This window comes from Falco peregrinus, chromosome 7 (assembly GCF_023634155.1).
Source record: "Falco peregrinus isolate bFalPer1 chromosome 7, bFalPer1.pri, whole genome shotgun sequence".
NCBI classification, from domain to species: domain Eukaryota; kingdom Metazoa; phylum Chordata; class Aves; order Falconiformes; family Falconidae; genus Falco; species Falco peregrinus.
In genome coordinates, this window is record NC_073727.1 from 41949351 (window position 1) to 41973505 (window position 24155).

At 43.1% G+C, this 24155-nt stretch overlaps 1 protein-coding gene across 3 annotated transcripts in view; it reads left to right on the forward strand.

The window, feature by feature from the left end:
- The window catches only part of PHACTR2 (phosphatase and actin regulator 2), a 141556-nt gene that overhangs the window by 67063 nt on the left and 50338 nt on the right, over nucleotides 1-24155 (forward strand). For all 3 annotated transcript variants that reach the window (XM_055810127.1, XM_027796654.2, XM_055810128.1), the window contains exon 2: nucleotides 21323-21490. In XM_055810127.1, the coding sequence (XP_055666102.1) occupies nucleotides 21323-21490 (168 nt within the window). The remainder of the gene's footprint in view (nucleotides 1-21322; nucleotides 21491-24155) is intronic.

The following is a 24155-nucleotide window of genomic DNA, read 5'->3' on the forward strand; positions in this document are numbered from 1 at the left end:
AGTCTCTGCTGATGTATCCCAGGTACCAATACAAGTCAGTGTGTGGTGTTGTACAGATACCAAAAGGCATTGGATTTCATGGAAGAGTCACGATGCTTTAGCCCCAGGTTATGTTTGTCTGTGCCCCAGGTCAGTTTTTGCAGATGCTGTAGGGCACCAGATGCCTTGAGATGTTTTTTCCTAGCCAGTGGTTGCCCATGAGGCCCTGGTAAGCCTCAAGCACGGCTCGTAGATCTCCAACCTCTGCTGTCTAAGGGATGCACAGAGATTTCTAATGCTTGGGCACCAAACTAGTGAAGTTCACCAACGCAGCAGCATCCTGAGTTAAAAATGTCGTGTGCCCATGAATAGTGAGGAATGGTCTGGTTTGTGACTTTTCTCCTGGTTGCTTTCCTTGCTTGTAACCCCCAGGGATCGGCCTACCTGAAGCATTTATGTCATAACAAGCAATATAAAGTCACCCAGGCTGAAAACTAATCTCCTGTGGGCTTTTTTTTTTTTTTGTTACTATTCCCCCTCCTTTTTTTCCCTCAAATCCTGGATGAGTCAAGAAAGAAATGACACTTTAATTGTGTGCTCATGAAACACAGATTCAGTGGTATACAGTCAAGTAGTTTGAGTCACGTTACCACTTAAAGTTTTGTAAGCTGAGAGATGATTTTTAGATACTAGCTGTCTTTATGAGGAGAAAAAAAAAACCCTGTACCGTTCATTGCCAACAAATTGGACATGTTTAAATTATACATATATAATGTGTTATAATTTATTTCATTGGTAATAATTCAAAAGTGGCTGTGCATTTCCTTTCCTGTAAATTCATTCAGTATGTCTGAAGATTATGGTTTGTTTCTTGGAGTTTTATAGATTTATTGCATTTCTGAGGGGAAGGAAGTGTTGGTTTTGGCATGGATGCTAGGAATATTCTTGTTCTGAAAATGTGAAGCAGTGTTCTAGTGTACTGCTAATCTGGCCTCTTTTATGTTGATACAGAGAAGGGTGTAGTGGTTTTCCTGCCCTGCGTGTTATACCACCATGCATAGTTCTCCTCTTGTGATGAATCGTTCATGTGATTGATAAAAAGAAAGAAAATATTAGTATTAATGATTAGTATTAAAAATCCATACGTGTTTTAAAACAATTGCACTAACTGCAGAGTAGTTTCTGTGCTTAAATTCTGGAAATGAAAAGCTTTAGAAGGCCTGGTCTGATTCTTGGAAGAAGATACCAGATTTGATTTCTTGGGAAGAAGATGCTGTTGTTGTTTCTTACTTGAATATTGCTGCTTTAACACACAGAAATCACAGAAATAGGTTATGGAAGAATACATAAAGCCTGATGGTAAGACATGAAAGAGACTGTGTCTGTGCAAGGGAGTGAACAATAAGAGGGACAAATAAGACTGTGGGTGAAGTCAGATTGTCAAGAGCTAGTCAAGGACCAAGCAGAAATGAAAAATGGTCTATACTTCAGTTGAAGGAGAAGGTCACAGTGAGTAGCAGAACATGAGCCAGCGGGGGGGGGGGGGGGCGGGAAGAAAAAAGAGACATTAACTACAAAGTGTGGCAGAAACTATGTGACTATGACACTCGGCTTTGAAAGCCTTTTGTTGGATGATACCATCATGTAACTGTGTTGTGTTATAGAGAGAACATGATTCTGAAGAGAGGAAGAATGTTTTTGTTGGAAAAGTTTGGGGGAATTCGCAGAGACCTGAAACTGAAAAAACAAGTATCTTGGACACTTACAGCAACACCTCTCTCTTAACTCCCCTCTGGCACAGCTCTTCCTGCTGATTTAATTTTCCCATCACTACTGGAGACAAGGGGGGAGAAGGAGGGGAGGACATACTTCAGCCAGACCCAGCAAGACAAACAGTTTGCTTCTGAAACATTTAGTGCACCTGGAAACTCTGTAGCTTAGTTTCAAATGCATAATAAAAAATGTATTGAAAAGTATTTAATGTCAGTATTTGACCTTTAGGATCATGTCTTTTTGAAAGCAGAAGAGGAAAACAGAATGTACGTTTCTAGCTGTCATCCATAAACAATGAAAAAACCCTTGAGAATACAGAGCTAGGCCACTGGAAAGTATCCAAAATCATTATTTTCAATACATTTTTCAATACATTTTAAATCATTAAGCAAAAGTTTTGGACTTTGCAGGTTTCTCCAGTTAGCAGGATGAGCTGGACACAAAATTTGGTGTATAGCACTGCACGCTGTATCTAATGCATAGACCAGTTATTAGTTTGGTAATGGCTGCAGTGGCTGAAGATGCACCCACCGATGCTTACCTTCCCTTAGACAGAAGCTACCCCCACCTCAGCTCAGTCCTGCTAACCTGCAAGCCTTTCCCAGCTGCTGCAGTGCAAAATCAGCAAAATCTGCTGGTCTGTGAGAATAAAGGCATCATCTGGAAGGGTTCATGTCTCCCAGCTTTGCACTCCTCCGCAAGCCTGAAATCAGTCCTGACAATGGTCTGGTGATAAATTAAATGCTGTTATTCCTTTCATCTCACTACAGATGGAGCGTGCCGGATCTGAAAGCAGTAGACCAAGGAGCCATGTGAGCACAAATGAATAAAGTCAGGCTGTGGATTTTTGTGTTTGTACCTTTCAACTAGCCGTCCTTAAGGGATCTGTTTGTAGAGAAAACATCTCTCTCTCTGTTGCTCAGCCTACAGTGCATTCAGGGTTTCCTCAACCACAGACAAAAAACATAGCAAGAAACAACCCCAGAAGATGAGATTAACAACAACAAAAAAAAAAACCCTCAGCAACCTAAAGTCCTTCCTCATGTGAGTTTACTGTGGTGGAGGAATACAACTGAAGGCATTAGTGAGTCAACCTGTGGCTGTGGGTAACTCTTCCTTTAGCTTTTCCAGGGGAGCAGCATCCTCAGAGCCTGCCTACCTGTGGTTTAGCAGATAACATCATTGTGCCCTGGCAGTCCCTGGATGGGAATGTTACTGTTTAGCATATTTGGCAACCTGGTTTTTCCCTTAGGGATTGTTTTGGGGGATATATACCAGCAGAGCAGAAATGAGTGCCGGTGTCTTTTCATCAGCACAGAGGTGTCTGATGGCACACACCAGTTTTTTTTAATGCTCTGCATATATGGTGCCAGAGGGTTTTTTCTTTCAGTTTATTTTTTTTACACTTTATGCAGTAAATTCCACATAGAGTGAAGGAAGAAAGAACAGACACAGCACTACTAATTAAGTTAGCCATTTCTTAAAAGCAGATAAATACCAGGCAGTTCAATCTCGTAACAAAAATTACCAGACTGGAGCCCAGTCTTTCTGGTTTAAATGATTACTTGCATGGCCAGATGTTGACGCAGGGAAAACTTGCAAATCTAGAGAGGGTTTTTTTTGTCTTACTCTGTGTATGTCTTTATAATTTAAGCTTTGCATCTGCCATTTTTGATACTTTTTTTTTTAAAAAAAAACCATATGGGGTGGTAGCAAAAGTTTTGAGACAAAAAAAAAAATCATTCTTGAGGGGAGAAAAAAAAGGAGTGTGTTTGGGGTGAGAGAGAAGGGAGGGAGGTTCGGGTAGTGCTGATGTGCAAGACATGACCCTTTAAGGAGTTGGGTAGCAAAGTGAAAAGTCTTTTACGAGGACTTCCACTAGCCCTCTCTAGGACAACAGCTTGTCATTAAGTTATGTGAGAAAGTCAACCATTAGTATATCTCAATGCAATTGTTGGTATCGTGTCACTGAGAGGTACATATATGTGTACAGTGACATATACTTGCAAAAATTTTTAGCATCAGATTATGGCTTACGTTACGTTTTGCTGTAAATTTCTGTAGCACAATTTTCAAGAAAACTGACAATTTTTCAAAATATTTCTCATCATATCAGTTAAAACAGAGAAGCTAGAAGTCTGGTAGCAGCAGTTTACAGTTGGAGGATGGATACATGAAGTCAGTGGATGTGGGAGAAGCTGAGAGATGAAGCAATGCTCCCCAGAGCTCGCCAGTAGTAGAATAAGGTAGGTTTAGGATAGGTGTAGGTTAAGAGCCTCTTCGATAGCAGAGATTTGCTCTGAGCCTCTCCAGTTCTTTGTAGGTGCCATAAGGGGTAAATGGGATCCTTCAGTTTTGTGGATACAGCCCTGCGTTTCCTCCAGTTTTGTTATAACTGCCTGAAAAGAGAGCCACCTGTATTAAAGTCCATGCCAGTGAAATTATTGATGAGAACTTTTCCTTGCACAGAAACCTACACTTGTGTTTTTTAGTTGCTGTCCTTCCAGCATTTTCACTGATTACTCACCTGTTCCTACTGGCAGGTAGTTGTGTACTAATAAAACCAAAATGCAGATACACTCCAAAAAAATACTTTGACTTCACATAAAATTAAGATTACATTCTTTTCAACAGCTTCACCGAAGCACACCAAGAACAATATTCTGCCATGGTATGTTTAGCTCTGACTTCTTTTAGCTGTGAAATAGGTGGTTTCATTAAAATATGGAGGCAAAGGTCCTTTCCAAAAGCCAGCCTGGAGGGCCATGGACTCCAGAGTAGTTACAGTAACAAGGAGCACAAATAGCACAAGCCACTTTATATTTCATATTTTGTGTTTTCCCATGCTTGGCCACCTCCCTGGAAGGTGGCCCTGAGCTCAGCGTGCTGCCGCTGCTGGGAAGGGGGACTGCACATCCCCTTGAGCCGCGGCTGGGGCTTGCTCTGCATCCTGGCCTGGGGATGCTCCTGGCCATTCCTTCCTCCAGCCCTTGCTGCAGCGCCACTCTACATGTAAGTGTCCAGTATTAGTGATAAACCATGGTATTCCTGACATGAGTAAATGAAGATCCAGTCTTTTGTCTTCCTCTGAGTGTGAATGCTATAGTACTGCATTATTTTTTTCTTCTTAATTTTTCTCAAAGCTAAACTTCCCCTAAAATGCAACTATACCTTAGAATGCTGTGGTGGGATGAAAGATAATTAGAAGTCCACTCAAACCTTTGATTTCCAAGTGGGTTAAAAGACGGAAGTGTAAAGTTGGTGTAGGGGCTGACTGGAGCGGGAAGGCAGTGTCGGTAATGGAGCTGGGTGGGAAGGGGGCTGTTTGGATTGGAAGCTTCAGGGCGACATCTGAAGATTTTCATCTCCTTCAGAGCTGGTGGTAGCTGAAATAGGATCATGTTGTCCCTGGGACTCCAACAGAACGCATGGACTCTGTCCTTCAGTAGGTTGCTCCAGCATCGCTGAGCTGCTCTGGTGGGGGGTGGCTTACGGTGGGTCACCAGCTGGGTGCTTGGCCAGGCTGCTCCTCCTCATGCCGATGCCTGTCCGAACCCTATAGGGCAGCCCTTAAAAAGCCGAGACAACATATGAGCCTGTTGATATGGGCTGTATACTTGTTCACAGACATGAAACTGAAGAGGTTTGGTTTAAGTGAAAATTCTTATAGAACTGTTCCCAGTGACTGCTGTTCATAAAAGCGTGAAAGGTCATAAGGCTTGCCAAAAAAACTTTACATCACGCATACTTTGCTGTTCAAGTTCAGTGTATTATTCCTGATCTTACACAGGAGTTAAAAAAAAAAAAAAAGGCAGTTAACAATTTGTTTTAAGTTAATTTTATTCCTTCTAGAACAAGAAAATATTCAGTGAAGGTTAATGATGCTTTTCTAGCATATTTTTTTAAACGTGTCAGGCTGTGCTGTTGTGCTTACCTACATTGCATTGTGCATCTGTAGTGATATACAGAAAATCTCCTACCAAATACGGAAATCTTTGATTTTCCTTATGTCACTACTATATGTTTTCATCATGGTTTTAGGTTTTTCCCTGAAATACCTTAGTTTGTGTGAGCACCGCACTTGAAAGGTTCAGTGTGACCAGCCAGCAATGTCCTCTGTGCCTTCTGTGTGATGGAGCAGGTGGCCCCGCGGCGTCGGGCTGCCGTCGGCTGCTGTTGGTTCAGCGGCTGCCGTGGGTGGGCAGTGCCGGCCGTGGGCACGAGCTGCGCCCTCATGCGCCGGTCCCTCCTGGGGTGACAATTGCCGCTCCTGCTCAGAGCTCAGCATCCAGCTAGGGTGAAAAGCAAGCATAGGGTCTAAAAGTGTTGAATATGTGTGCCGAGTACTTGAATGTTTGCAAGAATGGGAGGGAGGTTTAGGGGAAATCATAAACCTTTTTTGAGGCAAGAAAAGTGCCTGAACCCTCTGTCACTTCTTTTCATTTCCAAGATGTCACAACCACTCCCCTAAGCTTGGGAAGGTTGCTGTCATTTGTTTGTAAGCTGCTTGAAGGCACTTTATTGAAGAATAATTATTAACCTCTTTCTATTTCAAAACCTGCTCTTACAGAAAGCGTGTTTCACTGGAGATGGAGTTAGGCAGCAGCTTTGTTCAGCATGGCAAAGAGAATTTCTCAGGAGGTATTTTCTGAGGGAGGTAAATTGCCAGGGATTGCAGGAGAGCCCTCTGCTCCTTCAGTCGATGTTGTAGCTGAATGGGCTTCAAACCACGCTGCTGGAGTGGTGCTGGCGGGTGGCTGCAAAGACGACAAAAGTGCACGGGGACTAGGTTCAACCCCCGGTTGAACCTGCTGAGAGCACCAGCCTTCCCTCTGGCCCCACCAGCATGGGGACAAGAGCATCCATCATCCATGGGCTGTCTGCTTTCCTTCCCCGCCTCGGATCGCCGCAGTGATGCTGTTTTGGGGGCTGCCGAGCGGGAAGAGCAGGGGCCCAGGTGAGCCCTGGCTGCCGGCACAGGCTGCCCGCCTCTGGGCAAAGCCTCAGGGAAAATCCCCCATGGAAGCACCACCAGTGGAAACAGTGTTTGCTCATTCCTTTGTGGGAGACTCTAGCCACGTATTTATTCATTATTAAATGAGCGGATAAACAGCCCTTTCTCTCCCTTGTGTGCATCAGCTGCTGGGTGAGTTGCAGAAAGCCCAGGATGAGAGCACCAGAAACAGTTGGGACAGGCAGAAACTGCCATCAGGAATTTCTGAAGTATTCCTGTGGGGTTTCCTAAGGGATGACTCTCTTTCCCAGGGACTGCTGGAAACAGGCAAGCGCTCCCTCACATAATGTTCCCTCTCTAGGAAAACATTTGGTTGTAGTTTCAAAAAAAAACTTTATAGAGCTTAAATAAAGCCAAAGATGAATCTGGTAAATGTTGATGCTGTACATGCTTCACTTGGGAGGATTTTGAATTTCCAGTGCTGCTTGGAGTTGCTAGCAATAAGTGCAGGTCTTGTCAGTCATATTTGGGCTTTTTGTACCACCGTTTTTTTTTAAAATCAAGTTCTTATTATGGCACTTTTAAGCATATGGGTAATTAATTACTAAGGCTTTTGTGTTCAGTTCAGTTGTATCAGCATGGTCATGGCACTCACAAAGATACCACAGAATCTGAGTAATCATAAGTTTAATGAAACCCTAATAATAATGAGAACAGCTTCAAGTTAATTCAGTTTTTACAGTAAAACATTTTGGTGTTTCCATTTGTATTCTGTCTTGTAATTACTCATGTAATTACAAGGTCATATAGTCTGGTTTACCTCTGCAGTCATAAGGAATAATAATGATTAAAAAAAAAAAACTGTTCTGTTTTTTTTTTTTTAAAGGTTTAAAGACAGTCTTTAAGAAGTTACAAAATATAGTTAAGTATGTCTTTCCATACAGTGGGAATGACCTGTCAGCATTAGTCTGGCTAAAGCAGGCTAAATTATTCTTGACACCTGTAGTGAGTTTTGTACAAACTAAATAAATCAATATATTATCTGATTCAGGACAAGCCTGAATACATTAATGGTAACTGGAAGACTGAAAATTTCTCATTGGGCTACAACGACTGCTAACTCCTAACTGTGGCTGTCCCAGTAAGGGTGGGAAGGGAAGGAAAGGTGTTTCAGGTGGCAATGCAATGATGCGTGCTGATGTAGCTGGGTGGCCTCACATCCCCCTGTCAGGCAAACAGGCATCACCTCTGGCTCTATTTGAAATTCTTATTAGTGATGTGTGCTGAAGCTAAGTACTGAATGAATATCATTAGGCTCTGTGATAGCATAGCGCTGAAATGCCTTGGTGGGGAGAATATGAGGTCTGGTATTTCTTCTGTGGGTAGTTACTTTCCGGATCGAGGGATACTCATCCAGCTCCAGATAAAATAATTCAGTTTAAACTGGCACTCAGAAGTTCAAGTTGGCATTTTAATTTAGCCTACAGATGACAAAGATATATTTTATAATTGCTCAATGCCAGTGTCTGAATGAGAGAGGTGTTAGAAAAGGACATGCTGCAAACAATATCATATGGGCTTTTGGATAGCTAAAAAATCTTAAAAATGCAACAGCTGAGCAGGTGGCAATGAAAAATCAGAAATCTGTTGTTCAAGCTGTTCTCTTTCATTTTATACTTGGAGCTGGAGCAAGAATGATCGTTACGGTTTTTGTTTGTACAGCTCTTGTCACAAAGAGGTCCTGGTCTATGACCAGCCCTCTTAAGCACTGTGATGATACAGTCATTCATTATTAACAGAGAGCAGAGGAGAAGTGGGGGCCTCAAATACGGCATGAAACAAGCAAGTGAGGAAATGAAGGTATCAATTATGTATCTGCCATGTTGATGGTGCTCTTACAGAGTGGTTGTTTTCCCCTAAGGAAAGAATCTGCTGGAAGAGCCAAGTGTATTCTCAGTGCCTTCTCTAACAAGATGATGTCTCACCATCCGAGGCCTCACCAAGCCCTTTTTGTTAGCCCTTTTTCCTCCGAGGAGGACTTGATACTTTGGTTAGTCCTGGGCTGATGCCTGGCCCTAAAAGGACAGCACTGCTGGCTCTCCCACAGAGAAGCGGGATCCTCATTTCCAGCCCCATCTCTGTGAGCATCTGCACCCCTGGGACACGCTGCAAACAGGGTTGTCTCCTGGCCTGGCACTCCGGTGCCATGAGCCGAAGGGGAGAAGCTTGCTTATTTGCAATTTGTTCCAACCAAATCTTTTTGAGTATCTGTGCCTTGCTTCTGTAAGCACTGATTCCATGGAAAAATTGAAGTTCAAAATGTGTATGACTACAACCATCAAATCTACGTAAAGATAGTACTATAATGCCACTGGGTTTTGCTGTAGTGATTTAAAGTGCCACCAGCTTGCTTGATGGAATTGCTATTTCTCGATTGTGTAGGAAAGGGAACACACTGGTGTTTGAAGTATAACTGAATCCCGTCACAGATTGCATGCGGACCTTTCCTTTTACATGAACATGCCCCTGAGCATCCGACTTTAAATTGGCAAAGGAAGAGCAGCTGGGCTGACAAATGTGTCAACTTGTGCCTGATTTTCCCCACCCTGACCCTAATAAAGAACAAGATACAGGGAATAAAACAGCTGTTTGCTGTGCAGCCAAGGTTGGAGAGAGTAGTGAAACATGATGCGGAATAAAAGTCAGCTGCAACTTGGCAACTCCCATTTCCTCATAGCAAAGAAGATGACTTAGACGGTATTCAGAATTGTGTTATTATAGGTACAGCATGATATGAACAGTTTTCGCAGGCTGTGGTTTTAGAGTTGACAAATTGGCATTTTGACTGATAGGAACTGCGTTTAATCATTAATAGTTTCTTCTGAGCATGTTGGAGTTTTATTATTGTGGTTTATCCAAGCTGGTATCTAGCAACAAAGACAAACATTTTAAAGGCAGCTAAAAACTGAACTTAAAAATAAACACAGTTTTCTCTACAAAGACTGCAGCGCTAATAGCTTATGCAAACATTTGCAATGACAGCAACACTCAGAAATTTGCTCGTTGAATTTAAAAGTGTCCTTGACCTCCCTGGTGGGATTCTGAGGCCAGCGGGGTCACAAAAAGAAGTGATTTGCTTCGGGTTTGACTTAACATACATTTGGACAAGTGCAATGTGTTGTTTCCTGTACTAGAAAAAAGGTGTTGAAGTGGTGCCAGTATATAAAAAAATGTCACTTTTAGAAGACAGCACAGCGAGCTCCAGGCTGTCCTGTACAGGAGATTTAATTACACGACTGATCAAATTGCTCCTTTTTTCTATGTAAGTGTTTTGTTATTTGTAGATCAAGGGCTCCTTGTTACAGTGCTTGATGTGAGGAAATGTTGGGGTGGGAGCCCACAAACCCAAACCTGCTCTCAGATGTATGAACATGTTAATTGTGAAAGATTTGATTCAAGATAGTAATAATAAAGGGAAAAGCACATGTGTAGTGTTCATACAGAATTGTATTTAGCAAGGGTGCTGGGTGGTCTGGAATGAGTTGGGTTGGGATGGAATGAGGTGGGGTGGGATGGGAAGGGGAGATGTGTACCTCTTTCCCCAGCTTCCTTCATGCGGAAGAGGGGAATAGCTAACAGAGTTAGCACTGCAGGTGGTCATTGCTTCAGCGTTGGATGTGGTGAAGGGGTCAGGGCGTGCTGCAGTGAGGAGCAGCTCTCACACCTGCCGGCAGCGAGGTCAGATGCTGACTTTGTGGCAAAAGTCTTCCATCTCTTCCCAAACTTCTCCCCCATCCCCTCCTGTTCTGTTCCTGGCGTAGCTCCACAGCACGCCACCCAGCTCAGCCTGGTCAACAAAATCGTTTGCCTGATGCTCCTGTATCAGTAGTAGGAACTAACTTGGTTTTAACAGCCTAGGCAAAAGGTTATTTATCTTCTGACTTAGTGCAGTGATAAAGTGCAGACTCACAAATGGTCACCAGCATGGTTGGTGGTTCAGCTGATGTTTCCACCCTGGTGGTGTGAAAATATACGCTTGAGATGACTGGAAGCCCACTTGCGTGGGCAGCATCTTCTCTAAAGCCATACCTGTCTGCTGCCTCTGCCGACAGCGGCGGTGGCTGCCGGGGACGCAGCCGGTGAGCTGTGCGGGAACGCCTCTGTCTTCCCAGGTACACCGAGGGAGCCGCAAGGCATCAGAGGGATCAGCAGCTGGGTCCTTTAGGTGGGGTTGTAGGGTAAGCAAGTTGTTAGCAGAGTAAAACCCTCCTTCGGGGTGATGTACGCCTCCGGAGGAGCCAGCCGGCTGAGATCTGGAGCAGCCTCAAGCTTGCGTTGCGCAGGTGCGGAGGGGAGAGGAGCTCGGAACGTCCTGCAGGAGCTCCGGCTGCGCCTTTGGCCCTGTTGCTGGGTTTGACTCGGCTCGGACAGCGGGGAGCTAGGGCCACCCGAAGGTGTGCTGCTTCACTCGCTGAAGGCAAGCAGGCTCCTGAGAGGAGTCACAGATAAGCATCTAGACCTGCCCGGGAGTTAGCAGGCTGATGGTGCCAGGGCTGCTTGGCAAAGTTTGTGTTCACCTTCTGTCCTTCAGTTTTCTTTTCCCCAAATTCCTGTGGACTGTGTTTCTCATGTCATCAAGTTTATGGGAATGCCAGGGATGGGGTGTTCCAGTAGGGCTGCAACAGGGCATGCCGGTCGCCTGGGCTCCCTTGCCCACCTTCCCTTGCCTTGGCGGGTGCCGCAGCTGCTGGGACGGGCCATCCAAGGGCTCCTGGCCCGTTTGGGGCAGGCGGAGAGTAGCTTTCCCTCTAGCTGGAGAAGTGGGAACGAAGCCAGAGGCTTCCCTGTGGCACAACTCACCCAGTTTTCTCTCAGCATCAGTATTGCATACCTATTAATTACTGCAGATTTTTTTTCTTTTCAATCCTGTTTATTACCACACAGGAGAGGGGCCATGTGCTCGCTTCAGTTTAATTTTACACTTCTAGCCAATATCTGCTGGGAAGTTTTACCACTTGCCTGTAGCTAAAAATAATTGTTGTAAACTTATTGTAGTTATTTTTCACCCCTGTATTAAGGCTACACCAAGAAAAGTCAGTAAAGAAGTATTTCCAGTTCTGCAGTTCTGGTTTTCAGATGTCCCTTAATATTCTGACAGAAGAAGCATTAATTTTCAAACCTCAGCTGTTCAAAGCAGTTTGGTTGCTCTTTTATGTACACTGCTTTTAGTCGTCGTTTTTTCTGTCCTCCCACATCTCTGTCACTGTGCCTGGATTTCGCCCCCCCCCTCCCCGGTTTTTGTGGAGAAGTTGCTTGGATCCAGAACTTGACCTTTGACCTGATGTTTCAGATATCTGGAAAATGTGACTGTCTGAAAATTTTCCATTTGCTGCTGTTCGCTCAAGTATTTGGGTTGAGAAAAAAGGAATAAGCAGCCTACATTAAACCTATGATCCCTTTTCTTCTGGTCGGAGCTAGCTTCGTACAGGTCGGAGAGGAGGTACCAAGGAGATCTTTGGTCAGATCACTTTCAAACCTGCATAATGGGACTGCTAAGCATTTGCTTATTCCCTTTGTAGGAAGCCAAAAGGACGGAAGCTAAACATTTCGTTGAAGAGGAGGAGGAAGTCACACAGGTGTTCTAATAAGGACTGCATGATGCCAAAATGTAAACTGTTGATTTGCAAACACATGCTTGTGGGCATATTGCAAGCATAAGGTCAGGTCTTATTTTTTTTTTATTCAGACTTTAAGCAAATCCCTAGTGTGTTCTGATACAAGGAACAGATGAGGAGAGAGGTGGTGTGATCATAGAGGGATAATTGCAATGCTTAGTGCACTGCAGAACACTCCCAGCTGTCATGCCAGTGTACATGCAGCAGGCAAGAGCTCTGCGCAGGTTCCTGCATGAGAAGTCTAATTTAGTTAGGCTGTGTAGCCCTGACTAGCTGTATTGCCTGTGATATTTCCAGTGTCTCTACAGAGTGCCATGCAACCCTAGCTTTGCTTTTTTTTTCCTGTAGAATTATCCCTATGGAAGTGAAAACTATACCATGAAGCAACTCCAAAGCTGCATGTTATGAGTGCATTACAATCACATGTGTTACAAGTGCATGTTACGATCTGCATTTGGGTTGCATTAGCAAGAGACAACTTGCAGTAACTAATGTGATAATGCGATAGCGTTGACAGAACAACCAACAGCACTTCACCTGATGTAGTTATTGCGACCAGAAAAAAAAAAAAATATAGCAATACTTCAGGTAACTCTGAAGCAAACAGGTCCTTTGTGCTTTACCCCAGTGAAGCAGTAAGCATGTCTCAAGCCCTAAAATTAACACTGTTTTATTTACTGCTTCTCGTGTAAGATAGTAGGAAACCAAGGTAAGGTCCCTCCTTGCTCGCTAGGGCCAGTGTCTTAACAGGGTGAGGGCTTCCTACCTAAGAGACAGATAGCTAGACAAGCTCTTCCAGGCTCTGAGCAAGTTAATCCCAGGTGTACAGAGTGAGAACTAGAATAAATGCATGTGGGAGGTAGCACTGTTGCTTGGGACTATGCTCATGTTCCTCTTCTGTGGACCATAGAAGAGGACAGCATGGCTGGGCATCACTCTGAGCCACACAGCATTTTGTCTGAAACATGGAGCCCTAGGCATCTGTGCTGTTGCTTTCAGGGGGAGCACAGGCTCCCCTCCTTCCCTTGTAGCACCGGTGTAGCAGCACCTGTGCTTTTTGCAGAGCTTAGGCAGGGGCTTGTCACGGGGGAAGAACACAATGTAGACTTGAGCTGAATTTTCCACCCCTTGCAGTGTCTGACTTTCTGCAGCGAGCTAATGTTTTGCTTGCGGTGAGGTGGGAGTTATGGGGTTCAGCCTCCTGAAGCCCTTCCTGGACTTTTGGCACTGCTGGTCCAACGACCCGAAAGGCGTTTGTGCATATATCCTTGTAGAAACCTGGAGTCACTGGGGTAGTCGTACCCATTCCTGCTGTGGTTATCGCAGGAGGGTCCCCCCTGGCCGTTCCAAGGCAGCACCAGCAGCCCTCTGAAGTAGCCGCTACCCAGCCTGTTTAGCTCGTTGCCAGCAGGAGGTCCAATTAACATTTTGCAATATTGGCAGTTCCATATGGAAACAACCATTCAGCCACCTACATCTGAACTTCAGCTTTTTCCTTTCATTTAATTAAAACACAATCAAGTCAATTAGCTCATGACAGAGTTTTCCCAGAGTTAAACTCCAGATGTATGGCAAGGCAAAAGCATTCAGATGCCAGTTCATTGTGCTGCTCGGAGGTAGATTATAGCTCTCCCATTTGTAAGTTTATCCGCTGAGGATTAGTTGCATTTTTCTTTTTCCCCTTCCAAGCAGAAAATAAAAAGGGAGAAAGAAAAAAGACCTATCCTCCCATCTGGTTCTGGTCAGGAAATGCAGATGTAACATTACAAAATTCGAGATATTTATTGGAAATGGCGTTGATAGTGTCAGAATGACTTCTGATTTTTAATGACCATGTCAAACATTTTACCATGCAGTGTCTTGAATTTTTCAAGTAAGCTCCAGGAGTAAGCAGCTTACCATACTCTATAGCAAGTTGATGACTTATTGTTCTTGTCACTAAATGGGGATAATACGCAGCTGCATAAACATGTTGATTTTGCTGGCATAAAAACCATGACTTCCAAATCTGTGCCCTTTGGCAAGACTGTATAGTAAATCATAACACTGTCAGAAGAGCTTTAGAGGTCTCAATAAACCAAGATGACTTTTGCAGCACATCCCTGCAGGGCAGCTGGGTGCAGTGGGAGGAAGAGGAAAAATAACTGTACTAGCTAACTGGCAGAGTTAATAAGCACAGAAATCATTCAGACTCAAATCCGCACATAAGGTAGCTTTGAACTGAGGCCACTGCATCTTCTGTTGTGTTTCTCGGTTCGTTTATGGTTAGATGTGGCAATATCCTGAGTCACCTGTATTCCAACAAAAAGGTTATCCTCGCAGACTTTAAGGGTGATGTGGTGGTACCATAGTAATACTGCAAGATACCCAATGCCAGTGAAAGTATTAGGTGCCAGTACTATCTTAGTACCTCGATATCAGTGGACCACTTGGTTCTGTGCCTTTTCCCCTCTTGGTCCTGATCCCTGGCAGTGAGGAGGAGGAGAGGCTGGAGGCAGACTTTTCCTGCATCTGGCCGCGCTGTGTGTGCCTTGCTGTATGACAGGGACCCAGCGCAGAACTGCTGTGCAGGTGAGCAAGTCTTGGGTGGCAAGTGGGTGGGAGAAGGGATTGCAACCCGAAAGGTGCAGCACCCAGAGGGGTAGGGAAAGAAGCGATCTTGCTGCTCTGCCAGTACTGTCTTGTATTTAACAGCCCCAATGTGAGAAAGAGTCTCTTAAATATATATTCCAGTGCTACAGCAGGATTAGTTGTGGAGAACGGTGCTGGTGCAGGGAGTAGAGAGACAGAGGAAAGAAAAACCACTTCTGACTACTCATTCAGGAGTTTTAATAGCATTGCAAAACTGTAATACTTTCTTTTTTTAAGTATCAGAAATATTCAAGTGATGCTGTACATACTCATCTAACATACAGCGACTGTTTTTCTTGCAGAAGGCCCATACTCATTGCATCATGCATCACCCATAACGTATATAAATCCCCATATCTTTGTAGATGAGGGAACTTAGCTACCCCAAGTACACCATCACATTCCCCCTGCTGTTCTCTCTCTTGCTTGTGGCTGAATGACCCCAAAACTGCTTTCTGCAGATGACCATGACTCCCACTCCCAGTCTGGGTGTTATTCTTTGGGAAGTGAGGGATAGTAGGTTTCAACACTATTTATTCGGGAAGGGGAAGGAACCCAAGTCTTCCACCTACCCTGTGAATACTCTAGGCAAAAGCATGCTTGTTTTGTGGACCCATCCAGGTTCAGGCATGTGGTACGTGCCAGGCTGTGTAGCTCTGTCAGGTTCATGGCTGAGGGGTCCTGGTGTCCTGGCCACGGCTGTGAAGCTGATTTCAGCTGCCTGCCCAGCCCAGTCACTGGCTCCTGCCCCGTGCCACAGCCTGCTTCTCGCCCAGCCCTGATGCTTCAAGTGTTTGTGGGATCGTGCTGAAGACTAAATCATTGAAGTGGCCCAGATTAAAAATAACCTTTTAAAAAAGGAAAGAGCATGGATACGGGGAGGCATTTTTGGTCTGGACCACTCAGAGATCTACTTCTGATGAAGCCCATTGAACAGTTGTATTTTTACAACTGAAGGGACGGCATGGTTTTTTTAGGGTCAGGAATGAGCAGATGGAAGTGCAGAGAAGAAACTTCCCAGGCTGCCTTCATCACCAAATCCACTGTGCTGTGAAACTCCCATATGGGATGCTGTTTTACATATAGAGAAGCAGAGATTTCACATAGTTTTAATGTCATGAATTATGGCATCTGTACCTTCGGAGTCAGGGAGCTACTGATCAGAGCTTCTCACGCTCCCAACAGCACGACTTTTGACATGCACACCTAAATTCTGCCTTATTCTTTTCTTTGATGTAGCCCTAAGTGCTTTTTACTCTAGGATCTCAGGAGTCTTTGTGACAAGAATAAACTAACTAAACTTCACTGATTAGCATTGATTCCAGTGTACTTGTTATCAGCAGCAAGTGTCTGTAAGAATAAATTAAAACTATTTGTCTTTTGGTATCATGTGTTGTTGTTGGCCACATGACACAAAGTTCCATTTAAAACACTGTTCAGATAATTATTAAATGGCAATTTTATAAGACATTCCCTACTAGATGACAAAAAAGTCTTAATAAACTCTTTCTCATCGGGACTAAACGTAAATGTGGACTATCACGAGAAAGAATCGTAAAACTATTTAGATTCAATAAAGTATGTGTCTACAGAAAAATCTTTTGAGTATACTCCTGCTGTAGCTAGCTACTTAATTACTCAGGTTTGACCTTTTTAAGTGTCATCAGTGACTCAAATTACTAGCAGTAAACTACAAGCAAGAAATTTTGATCTGTTAACTATTAAAATATGGTTCTACTAGAAGAAGAACAGCATAAGAACATCATGATGTGGGTGCTTTTTTCCCCATATATCTTGTATTACGCCTCGTATTCAGTCATGAGGTTAGATTCTACTGGCTTCCCACTTTTCACTGTCAAGAGTAAAAATATGCAGAAGTAAAAATACAGAACAACTTCTGGCATAAATGTAGCCCTCTTTTTCTGGTCATGAATTTTCTTTTAAGTCAAAGCTTTTAAAAGATGATCTTACTGCATTCCAGATCGAAAGAGCTGGACCCAGCAGAATCACAGCTGTTTACTTCAGAGGAATTTATATTAGACTTACTTGAAATGATCTGATGTGTGGTCTTCTGTTGCATTTTGCATTTGTAAAGTTAGTTTTAAGTTCTTACCTGAAGAATGCGTTAACATGTGCCAGTGCTGACATGAGCGCCTGGGCACTGGAGTGTACCATGCCCTGGGGAAACAGGTGAATTCACACCCCTGCTTCAGCCACACAGCATCTCTGTGGATCATTCACAGCAGGAAAGTGTCTCCTGGGCAGCTACAGAGGTTGGCATCGCTCGCTGCAGGTAGCGTTCCTAGGGTGGGATGTGCTCAGGCGTTTCCATCTTTGGGTGTTTGTAGGCAAGTTGGGGTCATCCATAGACTGATCTAATCGCTGCTGGCTGCCCACGAGCTGGACAGAGGCTGTCCTTCTTGTGTCCTTCGTCTAGCTCATGGCCTGTGCCAGCATGATTTGGCTTCACAGTGTCTGGGTTAGTGGTGGTGTTGATCTTTTACAACATGATCTCCTCTTCGCGTGACAGCAACGTGCATGGTTCGTATACTTCTCACCCTTCTTATGTACACTTTTTATCCTTCAGATGCAAAATCTACACCTAGGACAAAGGACTGGAATACAGTAACATAAACTATGCAGGTAGTATGAACAAAAGTCCTAATGTCAAACTTAATAATGATGTTTACTGAAGGCAGTGACTCACCGGCTTTCTGGAGATGGTGGGAAGAGGGCAAGACTTCAAAACACTGTACAAATAAAAGAATAACACAAGTGACCAAGCCCCTCTAATCTTGGGAAGCTAAGATGCTTCTTTTAATCTCAATGAGTATGTATAAGGTTCATAATGATTAATAGAATGTACATAAGCTCACTGAGGTGAAAAATACACTGCTTTATTCTTAAATAGTACATGACCTATAAAGTAAATAGTGTAAATCTTAAGCATCAGTTTCCTGCTGAGTGTTTCAAAGATGAGGAGTAGTAGCTTTTGAAAAGATCTTTCCATAAATGCTCTGGAACTTCATTGTTTAAATTGTGGGGTTTTTTTCTAGGCAGTTTATTGCTTAGTAAAATGTTCTACCTTATAATTGCTTTTGAATATAAATAAGTTCTTTTTCCTAGAAATGTTACTTTATCTTAGATGATTTCTAAAATCAGTCTGTGATGTTTGGCCATGTTTACTCCTCCTTTCCACTTACATATTTGGGTCCTTTCGTCAAATGAAGGAACTGGTACGCAGTCAGTAGATTAGTAAATTCCACAGTATGAGCACTTGTTTAACTCACTGGATAAATCAACTCCTCAACTTTTATTATCCAAATGAGTTAATGTTGAATCCTGCTTTCAAAAGTTGCAGTCTTCCCAAACAGAATTATTCACCACTGAATGGATCCCGTTTTTTATACGTTAGCTCATGAAGCAGACAGATTTCTTTAGCTAGGATGAATGTCATTATTTCAGTGTTAAATATTTTCAGCAGAGGGCAGAGCAAGGTCTGATGCAAATCCATGTTTCTCTGTGGGGAGCCATGATCTTCCTCCGTTGCTGCTGGTAGGCGCAGAAGGAAAAGATCTAGAGGAGGCTTTTGTGAAAATGGTTGCCTGCAATGGACTGGATTCCATGACCCAGGAAGATGTGAATAGATGTGCGTTCTAGTGTTTACAAAGACCATGCTGATAGCACCAGGGTGCAGGCTTTTCACATCAATAACTCAGCCTTTCTAAGCCATGGGAGACAAGAACAGGTATTTTGTCCTGCTGCTCCAAGGGGAGGGCAGCGTTTTGCTCTAATGAGCTGATGGAGTGCCGCTGCCAGTGAGAGGGTGCTTGGCTCTGGTCCCACAACAGAACTCTGCAGCCAACAGAGCCTCCTCATCTCGTTTCTTTACACTTCTGATTCTTTGGGTTTACTAGCACAGATTTCACAGAGCCACCGTGCCTTTCCACATCCCTTGGCACCATGGGAATCTTGGTCGGGAGGGACCTTGGGAGGACACTCAGTCCAGTCCCTCAGGCAGAGTAGGACAGCAGGGGAGGTCAGCCCTGCCTTGCCTGGCTGAGCCTCCAGAAGCTCCCAAGACCTGCTCCAGTGCTGCACCACCCACCTCCTGGAAGTGTTTTCCAGATGTTTCACCTGACTCTTGCCAGCCGCCAGCTGTGGCCCTGGCATCTTCTTATATTAACGGAAATTGCCAAGATAAATTTAGCTCTCTTATCTTTGTAACTCCCCTTCAAGGAAATGTACTTCTCCCTTAGATCCTCAGTTTTCAGCAGAGGCTTCTGTATTCCGTAGAGGACTGCACTCCCCAGGCAGTGTCCGTAAGCCTAGACAAAAGTGTAATCCCTAATTCCAGGCAGTGCAATCCCTAATTTCAGGCAAGGGACCCCCACAACGGTCCTTCTGCTGCTCCGTGCCCCCCTGTGTCTGCAGAGCTGCACGCTGCCTTTGGTGGTCCTCTCATCCCCAGCTCTAACCTGTCTTCTCTGAGTCTGTAGGTTCATTTTAAGGGAGTCTCAGTTAAAACCTCCCTAAAGGTCGCCCTGTTCTCTAGGGTGCACAAGTGAGGAAGCCAGGGTTTGTGCTCATGCAAGGGGTAGACATAGCCAAGTCCTTACCAGAATCTTGGCTTTTTATATTTGAAGTCCATTTGCATGCTGTTCTTCCATCTTATATCTATGTTATAGACCAGAAAATACCCAAGGAAAACAGTTAAATAAAAGCTATACATTGCGATGTATCTGAACAACAGTAATTTATCCTGGAGAAGTTTTCCATCTCTTTGTTCCATATCTCTGACAGTACAGAGTTTGTTACATTTTATGGCATAACTCAGATTTATTGATTTAAATGCTATCATTTTCATATCAGTTTATCTCTGGTTTTAACTTTATGGGTTTCAAGGAAGTTATACAATGGATCTTTTTTCCCAGTACTTTATTTCAAAACATTGGAAATAAAGTTTCCTGGACTTTATTTGCATTACGTCAGATTTCTCACAGAAAAGGTTTTTTTTTTTTAGCATCCTGGTTCAATCTAAAGTCTAGGACAAATATAGGACTCATTAAATGCCATTTGTCTGAGAAACAGAATAATGAGATTGCACCATGATGTTATGTGTCTGAGTATGTATCTTTTTAGCAGTTAGGACACAGGACCAGGATTCAGGAAGCCATTTGGCAAACATGAAATTAAGCACTTAACAATCCTCTGCCTTATATTTTCCATCTGTGAAATGGGGATAGTGATGTTTCCTTCTTTGAATAGCACTTTCTGATTGAATGATCTATGATAATCATGATTACTGTTCGGAGTGACATCAACTCTATTCTGAATTGGTTATAATTAGAATGTTTAGATGAATGAAAGCGATTACAGAGCCTGTATGCCACAAACATTTAAGCCTGTGATTAATTCTATGTATGTAAGGAATTGAAGTTTACTTCAGTGAAGCTGCTCACGTGAATAAGATTAAGCACGTTTAAAGTGTTTGCAGAACCACAAATGGAAGGCTTTAACTCAGTTCTTAAACACAAATAAATAATAGTAGACTTCTCATGGAAATTTCCAGGAAATTTATTTTAACTGTATGCTATGGCATGTTGTGAAATGAGTTTTTAATTTAATTCACAAAACTCAAATGTTACATCCATTAATGATAAATATTGGCTTTCATATCACTCAATATGTTTTCTCAGAAAAGTAATCCTTCTTTTAAGTTTTGGCTACAGCTCAAAAGCTTATTGTTAAATACATTTTGTTAATAAGATGGTTGACTCATGGCAGGCCATGTTGTGAATGACTGATTACCAGGGATATGAAATGGACCTATTTCCATTCTACTGCCAGAACAGTTATCTTGAGAGCTCATTTAGAAAGGATTTGTTTTACTCAAAAGAAATAGTTTATGTTTTTACATTGCAGGGCTTTCATTTTCTGTATGATGACAGCTAGTTATTCAGCTTTACCAAGGATACGGGAAAAGTTGCTCAAATGTATGTTGAAAGAAATTCTGCAGTAGCAATGGGAAACCACAGAACCGTGCAGATGTGCCAGATGCGCATGGTGAGAAGCAAGTTCTGGCCTGCTGCAGCTGAGGTGCTGAGCAGCAGCAAACCCCAGGGCTAGCTGGGGTGGGGGCTGGCTTGTGACCATGAGCTGCAATCAAATGCCCCTTGGCTGCCTTCTGGAACAGAAAACACATGGAGCCACACACAGCCTGTAGCAGTCTGATAGTGGAGGAGTTTAGCTGTTGGGTACCAATTGGTTTTCCATCCTTCAGTGACCTTTACTTTTCTTGTTTATACAGTTGATGGTCTGGATAAGGCTTCAATCGCTAACTCGGATGGACCAGCCCCAGGATCCCAAACTCCTCCCTTCAAGAGGAAGGGCAAACTTTCCACCATTGGCAAAATCTTTAAACCATGGAAATGGCGGAAGAAGAAGACTAGTGACAAATTCAGAGAAACATCAGCAGGTATGTCTGTGGCCCTTTGGTGGCAAATAGTAGGAAACACTGGTGAGGAAAAATGTAACCTTGTTCAGCTTCTGTCCTGAACCTGTCACCAAAATTATGCAATTTATTGTTCACTGTACATTATATTCTTTTGATGTTGACAGTGATCTTTTTTTACCAAGAAACAGTAGGCTTTATGTTACATATCCTCAAATATTTTGGGGATGTCTCTATGTTCTCCTAATAGTCAGTGACTTGGGTTATGGAACAAACCTTGCCTTCACGGGGACAGAAGTTTGATCTGTGCAGAGGAGAGAAACAGACATGGCTGTGCCCAGCAGAAGAACGAGGATCAGCTTTCATTGCCTTCATACAAGCTGCTCTGCCCCTTCACTCCCCTGTTGGCCAAGCTTCCAGGATGGTCTGAAATAAAATGCTGTGATTGAATTATATTCCTTCTGAAAAAGAGGAATATTGAGGGCTGGGATTTAGTCAGGTTTGTTTGGTGCCACCTGAGATGCTCTGGGGTGTCCTGGCTGCTCTCCCAGAAGGTTCCACATCATATTTTCCAACCCTGTGCAGACATCTCCAAAACCCTGGGGCATGTCAAGTGGCTGTGGACACCCACTTTTAGGAAACTGAATGCCACCCTGCATATATGTGTATGTCTCTCTGTGTGTCACAGCTCTGGCCAAGCTTTCTCCAGAAAAATCCCAAACTTCTGTTTTGGGATTCAGACATTTGATGCTGTGCTTTTCTAAACCTGAGTGTAATCAGTCCACTGGGCATCCATGAGTTCTTCAGATTCATTAGCATAGTGCAGGCCCTCTGTCTGCTGTTTTCCATGATCTAGGTAATAAACCCAATACTAATCTCCTAAAGTGTCTTCAGCAGGCTCTCCTGAACTCTTAGGAGTACACTACTTGACATTTTAAACCCAAAGCAACCCCTGACAATTACAGCAAGGAACTCTGTGGTTTTGCAGTGTAACTTATAAACAGTGTAACTTCTAAAATATGCTTTATTTATGCAAAGGGAAAACCCCACCCATCTTCTGTGGTGTCTACATCATTCCAGATACCAGCTGAAGCTTTGGGCAATTTTCTGAGATCTTGAAATCCTTCTCTCAGCCTACTTCTCCTCTTCTTCTTCTTCCCCCCTCCCTCCCTTAATTTTCCTGCTTACCCTGCAACAAGACCCCCACAATTTCTACCACTATTGCAATCAAAAAAATCCTCTCAGTCTGATATCTCCTTCATTGCTTCCAGTTTTCTGCAGCTTCCCCAGTACTTCTACAATATTGCTAGAGAAACATTATTTCTAGTTAATGACTCCTGAATGCTGTGCAGCTCCTGTTGGATGGCTATGTGATTTTATAGGCAGTGAATTCTTCAGAATAATCACCACTCATAAGCTGTGTATACAGAAATTCCCCAAACTGTCACAACATATTAGCATGTGTTAAATTGTTATGCAATTAAGTAATAATGCCTGTGTCATTTTGCAGTTATTTTTTACAAATTAATATCTGGTAAATTAATGTTAAATACAGTATTTCTTATGTTGTACTGTCTTTCTTTAGAGGGCTTCGGTCCAATCTTACAAGCATAACATCAATTCTTACAATACCAAGGCAAACCATGTGTTCATACTTCATTTACAAGAGGAGGAAATCAGGCACAAAGAAATGAAGGTCAACACTTTCGAAAGTGCTGCCTTAGTTAATTGCTTGTACTTAAATTGCCTGTCTCATGATGGTGTGATCCCTCAAGTCCTTTCAGGGGTGTGGAGAACCCACGGTTCCCGTTAGCACTGACTCCAAATGGAGTTACTCAGGACAGTTTATCCCAGGGTGAGCAACTGAAATGCTTAGGAGATGCCTAACAGTAGATGTAATGGACAGAAAACATTAAATCCTCAGAACTGTAATGAATATCAAGCTTTAAAATTATGCTATACATACAAATAGACAAACTGAGTCACAAAATACTTTATTCAGGTGCCATACAGCTGGTGGTAGGGGTTGTTATTTCCCTGAACCTTGCTTCATTCATATACCTAGAGCATCGGAGCTACAGTACTATGAACATTACAGCAGATTATGTGAAACATTTTACATTCTGAGTCTGATTTTGCCACTGCGTGCTCCCAAATTGTAACTGTATTTATTACTTTTTCTTAAGAAGAAATTATTGGGAAGCAGCATCCATCTTAACTACCTCAAAAATAATTTCTAAGTGATAATTTGTCTTCCAAGTTCGCTCAGCTGTGTCTGTTTACTTCTACTGCCTCCTGTGTAGGACCAGGTTTGTGATGAACAGATCACAAACCTGATGCAACTGAAAACAAATCCAGCAAAACATAATAAGAAGTACTTTTTGCGCGTTTGTGAAAGTTACCACTTGGATTTGTGTCCTAGCATTGTGATTACTATCAATAAAGCCTGTTGAAGCAGAGAGGAAAAAAGAGACCCACTCTTCTGGGTGACTTACCATTTAGACAAGCTGGGTTTTTTTCATTTGAGCTGTGGTTTTGCAGCGCTGCCTTTAAGGTCTGGAAGCTAAAAGAGTAATATAGAGCTCGTCTTTCTTTTTTTAAAGTTACAGCTTTATTTTGTGATCAGTCTTTTCTTGAAAAAGGAGAGCACCAGTGTGCAAACAGAAATTCAAAACAGTTAGGAGAATTT